The 16,354-nt window shown below is 40.4% G+C and overlaps 1 protein-coding gene across 1 annotated transcript in view; it reads right to left on the minus strand.

The window, feature by feature from the left end:
* Nucleotides 1-16,354, minus strand: part of LOC110168285 (MAM domain-containing glycosylphosphatidylinositol anchor protein 2) — a 488,675-nt gene that overhangs the window by 237,734 nt on the left and 234,587 nt on the right. Inside the window, 1 exon segment of the mRNA XM_055149295.1 lies at nt 6,214-6,534. Within this exon segment, the coding sequence (XP_055005270.1) occupies nt 6,214-6,534 (321 nt within the window).

The following is a 16,354-nucleotide window of genomic DNA, read 5'->3' on the forward strand; positions in this document are numbered from 1 at the left end:
CTTCTCTCGCTGCCTCTCCTCTCCTCTCTCCCCTCCCTCTCTCTTCTCTCTCTCCCTTTCCTTCTTTTTGACTCTATCTCTCTCTCCTCAATCTCTCTCCTCTCTCTCTCTCTATCTCTCTCTCTCTCCTTTTCTCTCTCCCTCCCAGTCACTCTCCCTCTCTTTCACTCCCCTCTCTGTCTCTCTCTATCATCCCCCTCCGTCCTCTCTCTTTCCTCCTCCCTTTCTCTCTATATTCCTCTTACCCCCGTCTCTTATCCCTCTCGCTCTCCTCTCAGCCCTCTCCATCTTTCTTTCTTTCTCCCCTTCCTCTCCTCTCTCTCTCTCTCTCTCTCTCTCTCTCTCTGTCTCTCTGCAGCAGAAATCTCCGACTGACTGACACTCCTTTGAATCCTTTAACTTTTCCTTTCAGATCGCCGTTTCAAATCTCCATACATGAATACTAAATGAATACTTGTGGGGATGAATTAGCCCATAGTTAATTAGGCGTTAAGCCGTCTCTGAATGTCACTTCTGAAGGAGGAGGAGGACGAGGAGGAGGAGGAGGAGGAGGAAGAACGAGGACGAGGGGGGGGGTTCTCACTGAGGCGCTCCGGAGAGAAGGACACCAGAAATGATTAAAAAGAACTAGGATTCGGAAAGGACTTTTTGAGCTTTTCGTTATGTTTTAAAGGAGGACTTGTGTTTGGTTTTGTTAACACGGGTTTAAAAGTGTCGTTTTTAAAGTGGAAGGGTCGTCACCTGCTTGTTGTCTCCACGGAGATGTTATTGCAATATCAAAAATGTTCCGGAGTATCACATTAAACTTAAAAAAAAAAACTAAATCAATTTCCTTTTGCTACTATACCGTATTTTCCGCGCTCTGGATTATAAGGCGCACTGTCATTAAATGGTCTATTTTCGAACTTTTTTCACAGATAAACCACACCAGACTTTAAAGGAAACACAACAGTTGGATGGGTGAGTGGTTTTGTTTGTTTGGCGCACTTCACGGTGACTCTGGGCTTTGTTCAGTTGTGGCGTGTAGGGAGGGGGCTGTCTGGGACCAACGGATTGTCGGCGTGTTCGCAGTGACTCAGTTGTTCAGTTGTGGCTAGAAATGGCACATTGGACTCGCTTTTTCGGTTTGTTAAGTTCCTCGTTCGCGGTCGCTGTCTGCTCCGTATGTGTTTGCGTGCGCTGCGGGTGGTGCAGCTTTATAGTTTAGTGAAGTCGTGCTGGGACACCTGAGTGGATTCGTGTATAGGGCACTCTGGATTGCGGGGCGCGCAGTCGTTTTTTGATGGGGTTGGAGGCCTAAGAGTGCGTCCAATAGCCCGGAAGATACGGTACATATGGTGTTTTAATAGCTTTAGACTTTGGTGTTGAAAAATAGTACCACTTTCTTAAGATATTTGCTTATTTATACTGACAGAGAAGATGTAAAATGTTTTGTTTCATTTAGAAAGGAGAAATTAACCATAAACCAAGTCAACAAATCTGCAATCTGACAGTTAAAGTTCCTGTATCATGCAAAGTGTAATATTGTGAGTTTTTAGACATTAGAATGACCAGATCTTTGTCATTTTTTGACCTAACAACATGAAACTTAGCACTGCAAACACCCATACCATTAGGATGACACTCTCCAAATTAGAGATCAGTCGGATGTGTGGTTCGAGAGTTATGCGTGGAACAGACAAACAAACCAACAAACCAACAGGAGGAGACAAAGCACAGTCCTGCACCGGGTCGGGTACCTGCAAATAGTTGCTGAAACAAGCGGGTTTTAACGTTCTGGAATTTTACAGGTGGGTAAGTGGGCGGGTGGATCACATGAACGAAAAACGGGAGAAAAATACTTGACGTGCGTCCAGTACATCAGTTGCCCTGGAAACAAGTGACATTTCCCGGTCTTTTCCTGGAACGATGAGAGACCAGGTTGATAGTGCCATAAGTGTATTTATTACATAAAACCATCAGCGGAGGTGATCGGTTCAGTGGTTGCACTTCTGGTTTAGTCCTGGTTTAGACCTGGTTCAGTTCTGGTTCAGTCCTGGTCCAGTCCTGGTGATCGGCTCTGTGTTTTGCGGCATGTATACATTTATAATCCATTAATGACACAGCGTAGGTTCAGTCCTGGTTTAGTCCTGGACTATTGGGCCTGGACCTGACCACGATTTATCACAGGTTAACGGGTGGGTGTGGTGCCAAACTGCGCGTGTGCGGGCGGGTGCGGGTCTCCAAAACTGGACCCGTGCAGGACTCTGAGACACACACAGAAGCTTCTTGCATTGATAGATAGATGTTACCTCCTCAAAAACAGACCTGGAGTTGTGTTTTGTTTCATTCATGTTTTATTTGCTTAATCCTTTATTATTAGTCTGTCTGCATCTCCAAAGCTCAAAATGTTCTGTTCCGCCTTGAGTTATAATCTACCTTTTACATTTCGTTTTAGCAGAGATCGGCCAGAATTATCCAAATGATTCTACTGAAGGTGTATGCGGTTTAAAAACACAATGGAGCACTTCCTGAAGAAAAAAAACATTACAACATAGATCAGAAAAGAACGTAATATTGTCCCTTTAAACAGCAAAGTCTGACCTGTCCTCCAGCTCCTTTAAACTACGGAGAATAACGTCACGTGAACGCAACCTTTTGTAACATCTATAACACCAATTAAGCCAATACAAAAGTCAAATACCAAAGCAAAGGTGTTCAAGTGCGAGTTAAAACCCTGTAAAATCCCATAATGTCCCTTTAATGCTGTGACCATGGGAGTCTGAGCCGTGTGAATAATGGCCTCTCTCAGTCGATAAAGTCCTCCCTGTGGACAGAGAGGAGGAGTCAAGATGGCCGGCGCTCAGACCTGACTCAGGAGCCGGGGACAGGATTCATTTCACAGCCTTCAGGAGGAAATTGCATGGGCGGAGAGAGAGGGGGGATGTAGAAAGTTCAGTTTTAGTCGCTCCGGACCAAAGCCGAGTAATTACACTGAATACAATGGGAATAAATCACAGATATCTGACACGGAGCTTCACACATCGACCCACTGGAGTAGTTTGGATACTGTTTGATATTTGGGTTTATAAAGAAGATTATTTACTCAAGTGGGTGGTTCTTTAGTACTTTTCAGGATGCGTACTTTTACTCTTACTTGCATAACATATTTAAAGAGCTTATATTACACTATTTTCTGATCTTTGTTTTAAAGTCTCAAAGTTGTGTTTTGTTTCATTCACACGTTTTAACACATAAATCCTGCATATTTAGGCTGAGTTCTTCTCTCTGTCAGACTACAGCAAGCCTTTTTAATATTTAAATGCTAATGGCCCTGTCACACCTTGACGATTTAGCCAGTGTATGTTGAAGCAGCAGAATTTCCCTAAAACACTGGCATATTTTGAATCTATCGATGTTTTTTTTATTTTCAATTTTGGGCGTACACATAGGCTCCGTCCACACTAGTAGGTATTTGAGTCGTTTTCGTTGCGGATGCAGTGTTCGTCCACACTAATCCCATTGAAAAAGGCACCAGAGACGGAACGATGCAGTGCCGCCAGCTCCCAAGAATTCTTTTGAGTACAGATCTGATCCAGCACTGTGTGGACGCCTGAATATGAAGACATGCTGATAGGCCGATGAAGGTTTATGCACCGCGAAGTAATTCACCCCCAAAACGCTAAGAGGCTGCAGACGTATAATCTCTGAAAAGTTTAACATGACCCATCTCCAACGCGATAGAAGCACAGAACAGACTCACCATCAGCAGAACACCCCTCTGTCACAGAAAGAACACTGATAATCTACTGAGTCATGTCCTTTAGTCTGACAGAAGCTGAACCACATCGACGCATAATAGCAAACTCTTATTTGAGCGCTTAGTTTATGCAAATTAGCCATGCGTGTTTTAAGTTTTAAAGTTTTGTTTTTGTAAAATGTAAACAAATATGGTCAAAGCTGTGTGGATAGAAAAGGCTTGAGGAACGATGTGTCTGGACGCAAATCATTTCCGGTCCAGTGATATGGTGATATGCGGATTTGTTTCAGTGTAAATGTAGTCATCGAGTATTCGTAATGAGTTGGACGTATGCATAGTAACTTATCTAGAACGTTTTGATAACTTATATGTAACTTATACCAACTAATGCTTAGCGTGTTGCCAGCATCCACAACTTATGCCCAACAACAATCTAATTTATGCATCGCGCACGGCAGCGTATCGCCGACACTCACGTGCCGACGCCTCCTGATCCATGGTCTCACCCAGTTTAATATTTTAATAGATCCATAGGTCTCACACAGTTCCTTCTCTGCAGTTGATCTCTTCTTCTCCTGGCTCTGTTGGCACACAACTGGTACAGTGACAAATCGATGAGATCATGCTGATGTTGGAGAACAGCTAGTATGTATTCTCGTCTCAGCCTTGCCAGATTCTCCATCTCTCGGATGATCGGTGTAGTGGGTGGTACCACAGGGTTTGCTCACCATGAAGTCTGGAGGAATACTGACAGTTTCCCCATTTTTATATACCAATTTCCCTACATGCCCAATACTCCCTACATACGTCATTATACTGTAGCTCAAAGTTAGAAACACGTCACTAAAGTTCTCTGGTCTTCGGAACATGTCAAATACGTGTGCATACGTCAATATGTTTTGGAGGTAAGTTCAGTAGAAGTTACACATATGTTCAAAGCATGTTATTCACAAGTTCTGGGTATGCTAGACATGATCTCAAAGTATTGGGACTTATGAGTACAAGTACACGTTACAATTCATGTGTGTGAACGTGTGCCAACGATCGCATAACTTATGGCCCACGTATGCAGGACGTCTAAACATATGCTGACATACGACCTGGTTTATACGACCTCGCCATATGTCGCCATATGCCAGCGTGCTTCAGCATGCTCATAACTTACACAAAACTTACCTATAACTTATCCGACGTATGCCAGCGAATTTGCCAAAGTTTTCATACGTCGGCATAAACTGGCTGAATAGTCAAGGTGTAAGAGCCCATTAAGCTGGATATGTGTTGCAGATATCTCTAAGTCAGTTCTTCCTAGTTAAAAAGATAATTTCAGATATCTGCAACAACATTTTTCTTAGCTGTAATTGTTACTTCAGGTATCCAAATCAATATTCTTCCCAGGAAAAATGACGTTACCTTGAAATGAAATTACATCTAGTCAGAAAGACGTTGTTGATTTCTACAATGTTAATTCCAGATAGTCAAGCTTAGCCTTTAAATGTTAAAACAACTTGTCACTGTCAGACTGAAAACACTCTGTTCCACCTTGTGATGTCATGTGGTAATACAGGAAGTCCTCCACTGTTTTTGTAAACTTACACTAGAATTATTTGGATGATTTCAACCCTGGAATTACCAATCTCTACTGAAATAAAGGTACAATGTAGCTGTTAACATGAAAACTACTGCTTCATGACATCACAAGGTGGAACAGAGCATTTTGAGCTTTGGAGATACAGATAGACAGATAATAAAGGATTACTCAAACATGTGGGAATGAAAACACAACTCAAGGTCTGTTTTTGAGGAGGTAACAACATTCAAACATGTCTTAAAGCTCACAAGAGTACATTTTGTGCAAGACAAGACATTTAAAACCGTATTGTGTGTAAACCTGTATATATTATCTTTTGTCTGATCGGTTTACTCATGTTAGTCCTGCCTTTAAAATGTAGTTTAATTCAAACAGCAGCAGACTGTCCATGAGTTAATCATGAGAAAGTGTGTGTGTGTAGTTGGTCAGGCAATACTTTTCCTGCAGAAGTCAGAAACCAGGACACTGCAAAATGCAAATCAAACACAGAGAACATTTCAGGGAGCGGAGTCTTCGTACCTGCATGCCCCAGTTTCTGAAATATAAAATGTTTTCTCTTCCAAAGACAAAACCTAGAAACTTAGAAACACAGAGGATTCTCAACTATTCACACCAGCGTAAAAAGAAGCACACAAAAGGACTTGGATTCAGAATTTCGATCTGGATTCTGGTACTTAGTTGTCAGAAAATGTTACATAAAGATTCTAAATTTAAAAGGCCCATATTACACTATTTTCTGATCCATTTGGTGTAATAAATCAACAAATATTCTAGCCCACTGACATATATTTTCATTTAAATCCTATCATCTTGAACCACCTTCTAAATTAAAAGAAATTAAATCAAATTCTGGTATACAAGTCCTTTTTTTCTTGGTACTCACATTGGACGATGAGCTCCACTTCGGCCTCTCTGGGTTTCACGTTGAATCCGTTGTACTGCGAGGTCTGGCAGCGGTACGATCCGGTCATCTCCCTGGTCACGTTCACGATCCGCAGCACGCCGTCGTACGTCTCCATCTGCATGTTCCCGTCCGGCATCGGGGCTTCCTTGTCCGAGCGGGACCACAGCAGGATGGGCTTGGGCTTCCCTGAAACTAGGCACTCCAGTTCCACCGTATCTCCCTCACGCGCCACTAGGGGGGACTTGCCCCGCGGGACAGTCAGGTTGGGGGGAACTAAGAAAGAGAAAAACAGAGGAGGGACTGATATGGGGCTCTAGAAGGTCAGCACGACTGGTCAGGGCGGATGGTCAAAGTGGAGGGGGGAGGGCGAGTGAGCGAAAGGCAGATTTGAGGTCACATATCAGGCTGAAGTTCTGAGTTCTTACAAAACAACTCACAAGCTTAAATAAACTAAATATGTTATAAGATTCACAGCTTTTCTAGTGGAGCGTATGTCATTCTATACAGCATATCCAGGGGTGTTCATGGGAAGGGGGGCAAAGAGGTCTGTTGACGGGGGCTCCAAGGTCTAAGGGGCCCAGAATTTTTTGCGGACAGGCCGGCTAAATATACTTATAGCTTTAAGAGACAACATTCCACGAATACAAGCCAACCAGAGTCTTTCCTCTTGGTTGTCTCCATGGAGATTTTAGAGAATGTTCCGCAGTAAAGCATTAAACACATCTAATTCCATGGGCACGACCAAGAGAAGCGACCGGGCCAAGTTACAAGTCAGATCTGTGGAGATGCTCACAGTAAGAAGAGCAACAATCATCTGGAATGTTCAAGGCATCTCCACGGAAACAAACACCCCCACTAGAAAAGTTACAAAGTGCGTCTTTAAGTATCTAGATTTGAGTTGGCCGGGTTTAGAAATTTGCCAATGGGAAAAAAAAAAAAAAAAAGAAAAAAGAAAAGAAAAAAATCGCACAAATTTCAAGGAAAAAAAAACATCTAAATAGGTAATTTTCTACAAATGCTATCACACATAAAAAAATTTAATAAAGTGAAATAATAATAATAAAAAAAATAATAAAAAAATATATAATAATAATAATAATAATAATAATAATAATAATAATCATCATCATCATCATCATCATCATCATAATAATAAAGAACTTATTTTATTGGCAAGTTACAAGCAATAAATAAATAAATAAATAAATAAAATCAATGTTTACATTCCTGGATTTTTTATATTTTTTTGAAATTTTAATAAAATCATAAAATACCAGAAGTATTTAAACTATATAACTAAAGCCTAACATGTGACCGTGTAGCGGCGGTGTGGTGAAGCAGCAGTCAGTCTCAGCCACTTTAGATGAAGGAGCATGCACGTATTAGCGCTAATGTCTCACAGTGGAAGCTTAGCCGTCAGAGCTCGCTTTAAACAATCGTGGAGGACGAAGCAAATGGAATCAAGCGATGACACAAGCAATGAGCAACGCACTGAGGAGCAGACGGGCATCGCACCGCTCACATGGTTTATAAGAGCAAAGAAAGCCTCCAGCGCATTCACTATTCAGCCTGTTAATTCAAACCAAGCACAAGAAACAATAACAACAAATAATGACTCAAGGTGTAAATGACTCTGTATACAAACTAGTTTAATTTGCCAAGTTATAGCTCGAAAACTAGGAACCCAGTTAAAGTTAGGGATGCACCGATCCAGCTTCCGATACCGACTCTGTAACTTCAAGTATCTGCTAGTAAAGGGTGACCAGGTTTTCAAAATTAAAAAAAACTGGGACATCCCTGGTTTGTGATAGTTGGTAAGGATAAAACTGTGAAAAAAAGTGCATAATTAAGGAAAATTGTGATGCACTTGGCACTATTGTGAGTCAGTATAGTCACATTTTCTTTGTGTTTTGATCATTTTTAAGCAGGTTTTCTGTATTTTACCTAAACAAATGGCAGTGTATGCCTCTTTTTACTGTTGGCTGGTATCAGATTGGTCAAAAATATGGACATTTCTTGTATGAAACTGGGACAAATCAATGGTTATGGATAAATCTGCTGGGGCAGTGGACAGAGGGCTCAAAACTGGTACTGTCCCGGGTAAATATCGATGTCTGATTATCCCATGCTGGTACCTAATACCTTAACCGATACCAGTACAGCGACTGAAAACAGCATTTTATTTATTATTCTTTATTTCAGTCACAAACATTATTCAGCCCATAGTTTAAAAAAAAAACTGTACTCAAATTAGTCCATAATTTAGTCCATGGTGTATTTATTTCCTTCAAACGAAAGCCAAAACTCATCCAGAAGTGTTATGTAACTGTTACTTATCCCACAAGTACAGAACAACTTTGTATACATAAAAGTTCAAACACGCTGAAACTTTTTGGGCAAACCATGACTAGTAAACAGTTGTATTACATCAGTTTATGTGTCCAACCAGGATGTCGGCTGAACCAATATTTTAAAACCGATATCCAATCCAGCAAATATTTCAGTATTGGCATTGTACATCTCTACTTAATATATGCCACAATAACTGAAATAACAAATATGCATAATGATCCCTTTGTTTAAACTTGTACTATGTCACTTTCTGATGGGGGGTCCATCACCTGCTTGTCTCTATCCAGAGCTGCCTGGAATGTTCCACAGTACTGCATTAACTTAACTATTTTGTAAACACTCTTGGGCAAGTTACTTCAAACACACAACTCTTCACTGTCCGCTCTATATGGACTGAAGCAGGACTGAACCAGGACTGAACCAGGAGGACTGGACCAGGACTGAACCAGGAGGACTGGACCAGGAGGACTGGACCAGGAGGACTGGACCAGGAGGACTGGACCAGGACTAAACCAGGTTTAAACCAGAACTAAATCAGAGCTGAACCTGGACTAAACTAGGACTAAACCATGACTAAACCAAAACTAAACCAGGACTAAACCAAGTCTATAAAAGGACTAAACCAGGACTAAACCAGGGTGGTTAACCGACGTCTACGTGGGCTCACCTCCAGGCCCGTCCCAGCATTAGGAACCATAACGATGATGTTTAACCGCTGCTGATATCACAGTGATTTTAGCAAATTTGTATAAAGAAAAACAAAAAACCCACCACTTCACTCCAGGTTAAAAAAGCATTATAACACACATTACTGACATTTGTACTGAGTAAAATATTACAGTTTTTTCCCCCTGTAATGCCGTAACATTACTGTGTTACAGCAAAAAGTAATGCATTACAGTCATTTGTTACTTTTAGAACATGTTACTCCCAACACTGCTTGTAAATGTCTGAGTGCCACAAAGCAGAACATTCCAGGTAAATCCATATCGTCTCCATGGAGACAAACACAATAGTTTGAGTTTCAATATTACACCACAACTATCACAACAGCAGTAATTATTTATGTATTCTAATCAATAAAAACAGCAAATTTCAGAGTAACATTTTCTTCATCTAAAACACATTTTCAACCATTCCTTGCTGAAATCATCTGTTGACTAGCTTGGTAAATTTTGACTTCAAACAGGAAGAAAACATTTTTACTATCAAGCCAATCACAACCTACTACTTTTGCCTCTCAGTCAATCTCTGCTCAAGCCATTCACAGCAGGATCGGAATATTTTTGTTATTTCAGTATAAATACAAAAAACAAACAAAAAAAAGGTTATCAGGTTCCAGGTTATCTAGGTTATCAGAACCCTCAAACAGTATAATTAAAAGTTAAAAGTGTTCTAAATGTCAAAATCAGTGCAGTCTCTCTTCTTCATCCCTCCCCTCCCAATTATTTTCTGTTCTTTTTGCATCGCAGCAAATGGGGCTTGGCTGGGTGGCATCAGCTGCTGATAGATAAATTAAATGCCCTACTGTGGAATATAACTAACAACTTAACATAACTATTCAATTAATACCCTAACACTAACTCCTAATCCTAACGCAGAGGTGGGCAAACTGCGACCCTTTAATCTTTTTAATCTTGAACAATAATAATAATTTTCAGTGTTTTAAAGGTAATTTCTATAAATAGCAAATACCGTGGGACATGAAAGACAGATATTTTGTTGTAATACTTTTCAATTATGGAATATTTCAATAACATGGGATATATTTTCTACATATCCCATGTTATTTTTTTTTTCTCTTATGAAGTGGATTAGCAAAAAACTCCATCCATCTGCTCCTGGTCCGGCCCTTTCGTTCAAATTTTAGAACCCTTTGTCGCCTACAAGTCAAAAAGTTTGTCCTAACCCCTTAATGAAGTACTTTCTAAGCCTGAATCGTTCTTAGTAGGTGATTTTCTCATTGTTAATTAAGTCTTTGTTCATGCTTTTCAAAGGCTAATTATTAAAGGGTCCATATTACGCTTTTATTTTCTCATCTATGTTATAATGTTGTTTCCTTATCAAGAACATAACCGGAGTTGTGTTTTGTTTCATTCACACGTTTAAACACAAAAATCCTGCATATTTAGGTTGAGTTCTTTTCTCAAACAAAAACAATCTGTAGTTCCACCTTGTGATGTCATGTTGTAGTAAAGGAAGTGCCCCACTGGATGTTTAGTCCATACAGTTTAATAATTTTGGATCATTTCAGCTTTGGACTTGCCTATCTCTACTAAACAAAAGTTAAAAGTCAGATGTTAACTTGAAAACTACCACAATATGACATCACAAGGTGGAGCAGACAGACAACTGGGTAAATGAAGCAAAACACAACTCCAGGTATGTTTTTGAGGAGGTAACAACCATGGATCTATTAAAATAACTGGATTGGATGTCGATGCTTGTAGTTGCCTCCAGTTGGCGTAGTTACACTCACTGGAACTTCAGCGGAAAAAATCCCCTGGGCTGAGACACGATTTTTCTCAAAGAGCGCGACAATTACAAACTGCTCATGTTCAGCTGACAGGGCACCTACAACTTTCAAAAATGTCGGATTTGTTGGCGATTTTTAACCTATTTTTAGATCATAAACTTTTTCTCAGTTCAAAATCCTTCAGTTGTCTTAAAAAAACACTTTATAATCATTCGCTCCGGCTCTGCTCTAGCTCCTCTCGCTCTGATTGGTCAAAGCGATCACGTGATACACAAGCCTGCGTGCATTGGCGTGTGCTCGCAGGAGAAAAGAACACTACTGCGCATGCTCGGTCGGCCCACAGCCACCGGAAGAACCTCACCGGGCTAAAGGCAAATCTGGAATCATGTGCCACTGAGCTCGGCCCATTGACTTGAATGGGCGGCCATTTTTCATACAGTTTCACTAGAATAATTTTGGATCATTTCAGATTTGGAATTGCCAATCTCTACTGAAACAAAAGTTAAAAGTTAGCTGTTAACTTGAAAACTACCACTACATGACATCACAAGGTGGAGCAGAGTGTTTTGAGCATTGGAGATGTAGACAGACTGTATAAATGAAACAAAACACAACTCTGGGTCTGTTTTTGAGGAGGTAACAACATTATAACACGACTTAAACCTCACAAGAGTCAATTTTGGATAATATAGGATCTTTAAAGTGTAATTATTATAAAGTGGTACCGAAAAGTTACATAGTGCACCTTTAATTAAACGTCTTTTGTCATGATTTCCTCGTGACCAGATCTAAGTATTAATTCATCTTACAGAGATATAATCAGTTCTGTACATCTGCAGTGCGTCCAATGCTTTTAGAATCATCAATACTGCGCGTCGGACATCACGACAGCTATAATATTTTTGATGTTGCCATAACGATAAGGCAGCGGACAGTTCCCAGCAGCCATCATGATTTTTATGTGCATATTTCTTATCTCTCTCTCCCCACTCTCCTCCTTCACAGTGTTTTAAACCAGAGCCCTCCCCCTCTCCGCTCCCTGTATAATTCAAAGGACATTTACAACAGCCCCTCCCCTTGGTGATATAGCGTTATTGCCAGCCATGTTACGAAATATGGCCCAATAAATACTTAGCCTTTGTTTAACAGAGCTTTTAGCGCCTGCCGGAACACTTGCCGAGGATATTAAAAGAAATGGAGGCTAGATTTGCTCATGTATTTTTCAATTGGGGTCGGCGTTTTCAAATCTTATGACTTGAGTAGTTAGACCAAAAAGTGATTGTGTGAGTAAAAACGATCAGCCAGTGTAAAAGGTGCACTGTGTAACTTTTTGGGGAAGGTGAAAGCTGCTTGTATCTATGAATGGTTGGTTACTTTGCCTACAGTGTTCCACAGTATGGCATTAAAGTTTTAGCCACCTAGTGCCTCCACTCAATTAAATTTCTCTCCAGTGATTAGGTTAGGAATCAGAATACAATAGACGGTTTGCAAGAACCCGGAAGTGCGAGTTCGGGCACCAGCCAATCAACGAAGAGACATATATTCAGTGTTGGCAATGATTCCAGAAATCGAGGATTTAAAACCAGAACAAAGAGAATGTTTGGTGAGTTTTATCAAGGGGAAAGACCATTATTTACCAGTTAGTCTCGTTAGTGGCGCTTTACATACGTCATGACAGCAGCGATTGGTTAAATAACAAAAAGTACCTGCCTACTAGGGATGGGCATTCGGTGAAATTTTCTTAATCGATCGTGGGAAGAATTAACGATCGATTATCGATTAATCATTAACGTTTTTATATTAAAATGATCATCATTATTATTACTATCTGCACTAATCTGCATAAATAAATTCAACTTTACGACATATAAACCGTAACCACTCTAGAGCCACATCAGATCCGTTTGACATTATAATGTGTTTAGTTCAGTTTTGCGCAACTCTCACAAAAACAAAACTTAAAACTACATCGCTAATTTGCATAAACTAAGCGAAGATAAAACTACAGCTCTTGTGTCGCTGATGCAGTCAATTTCTGTCGGATTAAAAGACATGACTCAGTAGAATACAGGTTAGTGTGATCATATTTGCGTTTGTCAAAACCAGGACAGCGTACGGGGGGAGGGAGGTGGGGACTCGTCATCGACATTGCGCGACTCTCACCTGGTAAAGCTTTTTCCCACTGGACACTGAAACATATGTGCTGCTTTATACACTGTGCACATGGACTCACACTTGTCCAGAACGGAAAGCGTGGACTTTCTTGTACAAGTCATCGTTGCACATCATTCATATTTGCACTTCAGTACGCAGCAGACTGACCGACTGTTTGTGTCTCGCTCCTTCTGAGTGCAGAGAGACACATGTACTGACCCTGTTTGGTCACTCTACGCTACGCACAGCAACCTACATTCGGTTTGTCGATTAAAATGAACGTAATCGATGAAATTCTTAATGATCAATTATCGATTAATCGACTAATCATGCCCATCCCTACTGCCTACCGTCGAGTGAACGAATTCTAATGGTCAGGGCTGATGAATCAGGCTATTAAAATTTCCCCATGTGAGAAAAACTTGGTTTGACTTCAGTAGTTAGTCCAAGGTGTTATATCTTTATCAAAACGGTCTATCAATTTAAAGCTGCACTATGTAACTTTTTGGTATAGCTGCTTGTATCCATGAAGATGTTTTTATTTTACCTACAGTCTTCCACAGTATGACACTAAAGTCCTGTACTTTGATTTTTTCCCTTGAATTTTAGCAGATTTTTTCTTGACTTGTATAGTTAGACTTTATGAAATGATACCAATGTTAAAGGTGCACTATGTAACTTTTTTGATGTAGGGTCTGGTAGCTGCTTGTATCCATGGAGATGTAATTAGTTTACCTACAACGTTCTGCTGTATGGCATTTTCATTCCATGTATTTTAACTAAATTTGTCTTGCCCCAGTACAGATGTATGAAGTCAAAGTCTGCTGCCTGCTTCTAATTAGAATGTGTTTTATGGTGAGGGAATCAGGAAGTGCACGCTTAACATAGTAGTTGTTGTTAATATTACTATGACCACAGACCCCTCTCTGGTCTCTGAAAGTTGTGAAAAGCACTTATAAACTCACTCATCATGGCAAATAATTCTACATGTTTTAGATGTTAGGCAATAAAAACCTAAATGAAAGATGTAATGCCATACTTTGGAACATTCCAGGTAAAGCAATACTATCTTCAAGTATATAGTAAACCAGGTAGAAAGAGTTTAAACTTAACAAAACATAAATCATACATTAAATTTGTCTGTTCTTTTTGTACTTTAAGTCCATGAGTTCTTTTTAAACACACAGTTCTGAAGATGGCAAATGGACAGAAATGTGAAATTATGAAATCATTTAAAGCTGCATTATGTAACTTTTTGGTTGAGGGTCTATCGCTTGTTGGAATGCTGCCTGGAATGTTCTAAAGTGTGACATTTAACAGCTCTAAGTTTAATTACAGTTGGTTTTATAGCTCAGAAATACTTAGAAAAACAGACATTCTGACTGTGAGCGGGGTCGCCTCTCCACAGAGCTGACCTGTAACTTGGTCTGGTTTGGTCTCCATGACAATAGAAAGGTTTGAGGCCATACTGTGACATTCCAGACAAACTAACATCTCCGCAGAGAGAAGTTAAGGTCAAGATCAGTTTTTCATCATCGTACTCATATCTGTGTAATCCCTCCGTCGTTTCATCGCAGAAGAAAACTGAACTCAAGCCAAAAGTGAAAAACCTGGACAGAAACTGGACCAAAGTCAGCCATTCATTTTCATTTTCTGCAGTGAGTCTGACAGATCAGAACCTGCAGCTTCTCATGAAATTTGTTAATTATCAAATTTGGCAAAAGCGAGCCCTGATTTCTGGAGTACATTGGCGTGTTGTCATGGGTTTGTGAAGGCGTTTGAGGAGCAGGTCCAGAGCCTGAGCTGGTGATGTAACAGGCTCCCTCAGGTCTGGGACTGTCACTCTGCTCACACTCACACACAGGAGCCATGCATTCACACCATCACTGACGAAATCTCAGGCAATCCAAGCAGTCCGCACGCTTACCTGACCTGCTTTTGGAGAATGGAGAGGGGTAGGCATGTTCCCAATGGGGATTCTAGTTCTTAAACTTATATTGTAGGTAACTTCAGCCGTATTTCAACTCTATTTGGTTTAAAGGGCTCGTATGACGCTGTTTTCTGAGCTAAGTTATAATGTTTTCTCATCACAAACATAACATAGTTGTGTTTTGTTTCATTCACACATGTTGGACACACAAATCCTACATATTTAAAGGGCCCATCTCAAGCAAAATCAACTTTTCAGATCTTTCTACCTTCTAAGAGTGATGTGTGGGCCTTGTATATGTTGCCGAAGTGGTTTTTAGATTGATTTGGCGTTTTGTTTTTTGTTTTTTTTAACAAATTGCAGCGTATTTCTGCCACCCTCCCACATGACAACAGTAATGTTCAGCTGATGTCGATGCGGTGCTTGAGCTTCGTGCACCTCCAAGTCCTCGTCCAATTCCGGGTCCAACACATGCAGCTGTCTCCCCCTCCCTCCCTGAGATGGCGGAGGAAGGGCGGCTCACTCAGAGCCTACGTCACGTTTGGAGGGCGGAGCCTGTGCTTTCTCAGGACGGGCGGGAGGATGAGCAATAGTCGGTCTTTCATAGTTCCTGGTCTGTGACTGTCTCCAAGAAATCAGTAAGATTCCATAACTGTAATGAATGTTCCAAAACCCAAATTGTGCTTGTTTATGTGCAGAAAATACAATTTGAAAAGAGTTATTTTACATCAGATGGGCCCTTTAAGATGAGTTCTTCTCTCAAACAGAAACACTCCACCTTAAGATGTCATGTGGTAATACAGGAAGTGGTCCACTGTGTTTTTAAACTCCATACACTTTGAATCATCTGGATAATGTCAGTCCTGGCATTGTCAATCTCTACTGAACAAAAGCTCAAAGGAAGAGGTAGAAATTGAAAACTACATCACAATGGACCATCACAGTGTATCGAGTTACAAGTCTCTTTGCTTAAATGAAGAGTTATGTTGCAGCAATAGCTAAAAAAAAGACAGAGGGAACTACATAGACCATGATCCTTTGCTCCATTTCAGCGCCGACTACAAGAAGAAATAACAGTTCTAAACACTTTTAAGACTAAGTTCTTTGGATTAAGTCTTGTCGAAAGGAAAAAAAAAGTTGCATATTAACAGTTTAGTTTGCAGCCTCCACAAAATATCACAACAAATATAATACTGTGAGATGTATAT

This window comes from Boleophthalmus pectinirostris, unplaced genomic scaffold (genome assembly GCF_026225935.1).
Source record: "Boleophthalmus pectinirostris isolate CB_2022bp ecotype Guang Dong unplaced genomic scaffold, ASM2622593v1 HiC_scaffold_13, whole genome shotgun sequence".
Classification (NCBI taxonomy): domain Eukaryota; kingdom Metazoa; phylum Chordata; class Actinopteri; order Gobiiformes; family Gobiidae; genus Boleophthalmus; species Boleophthalmus pectinirostris.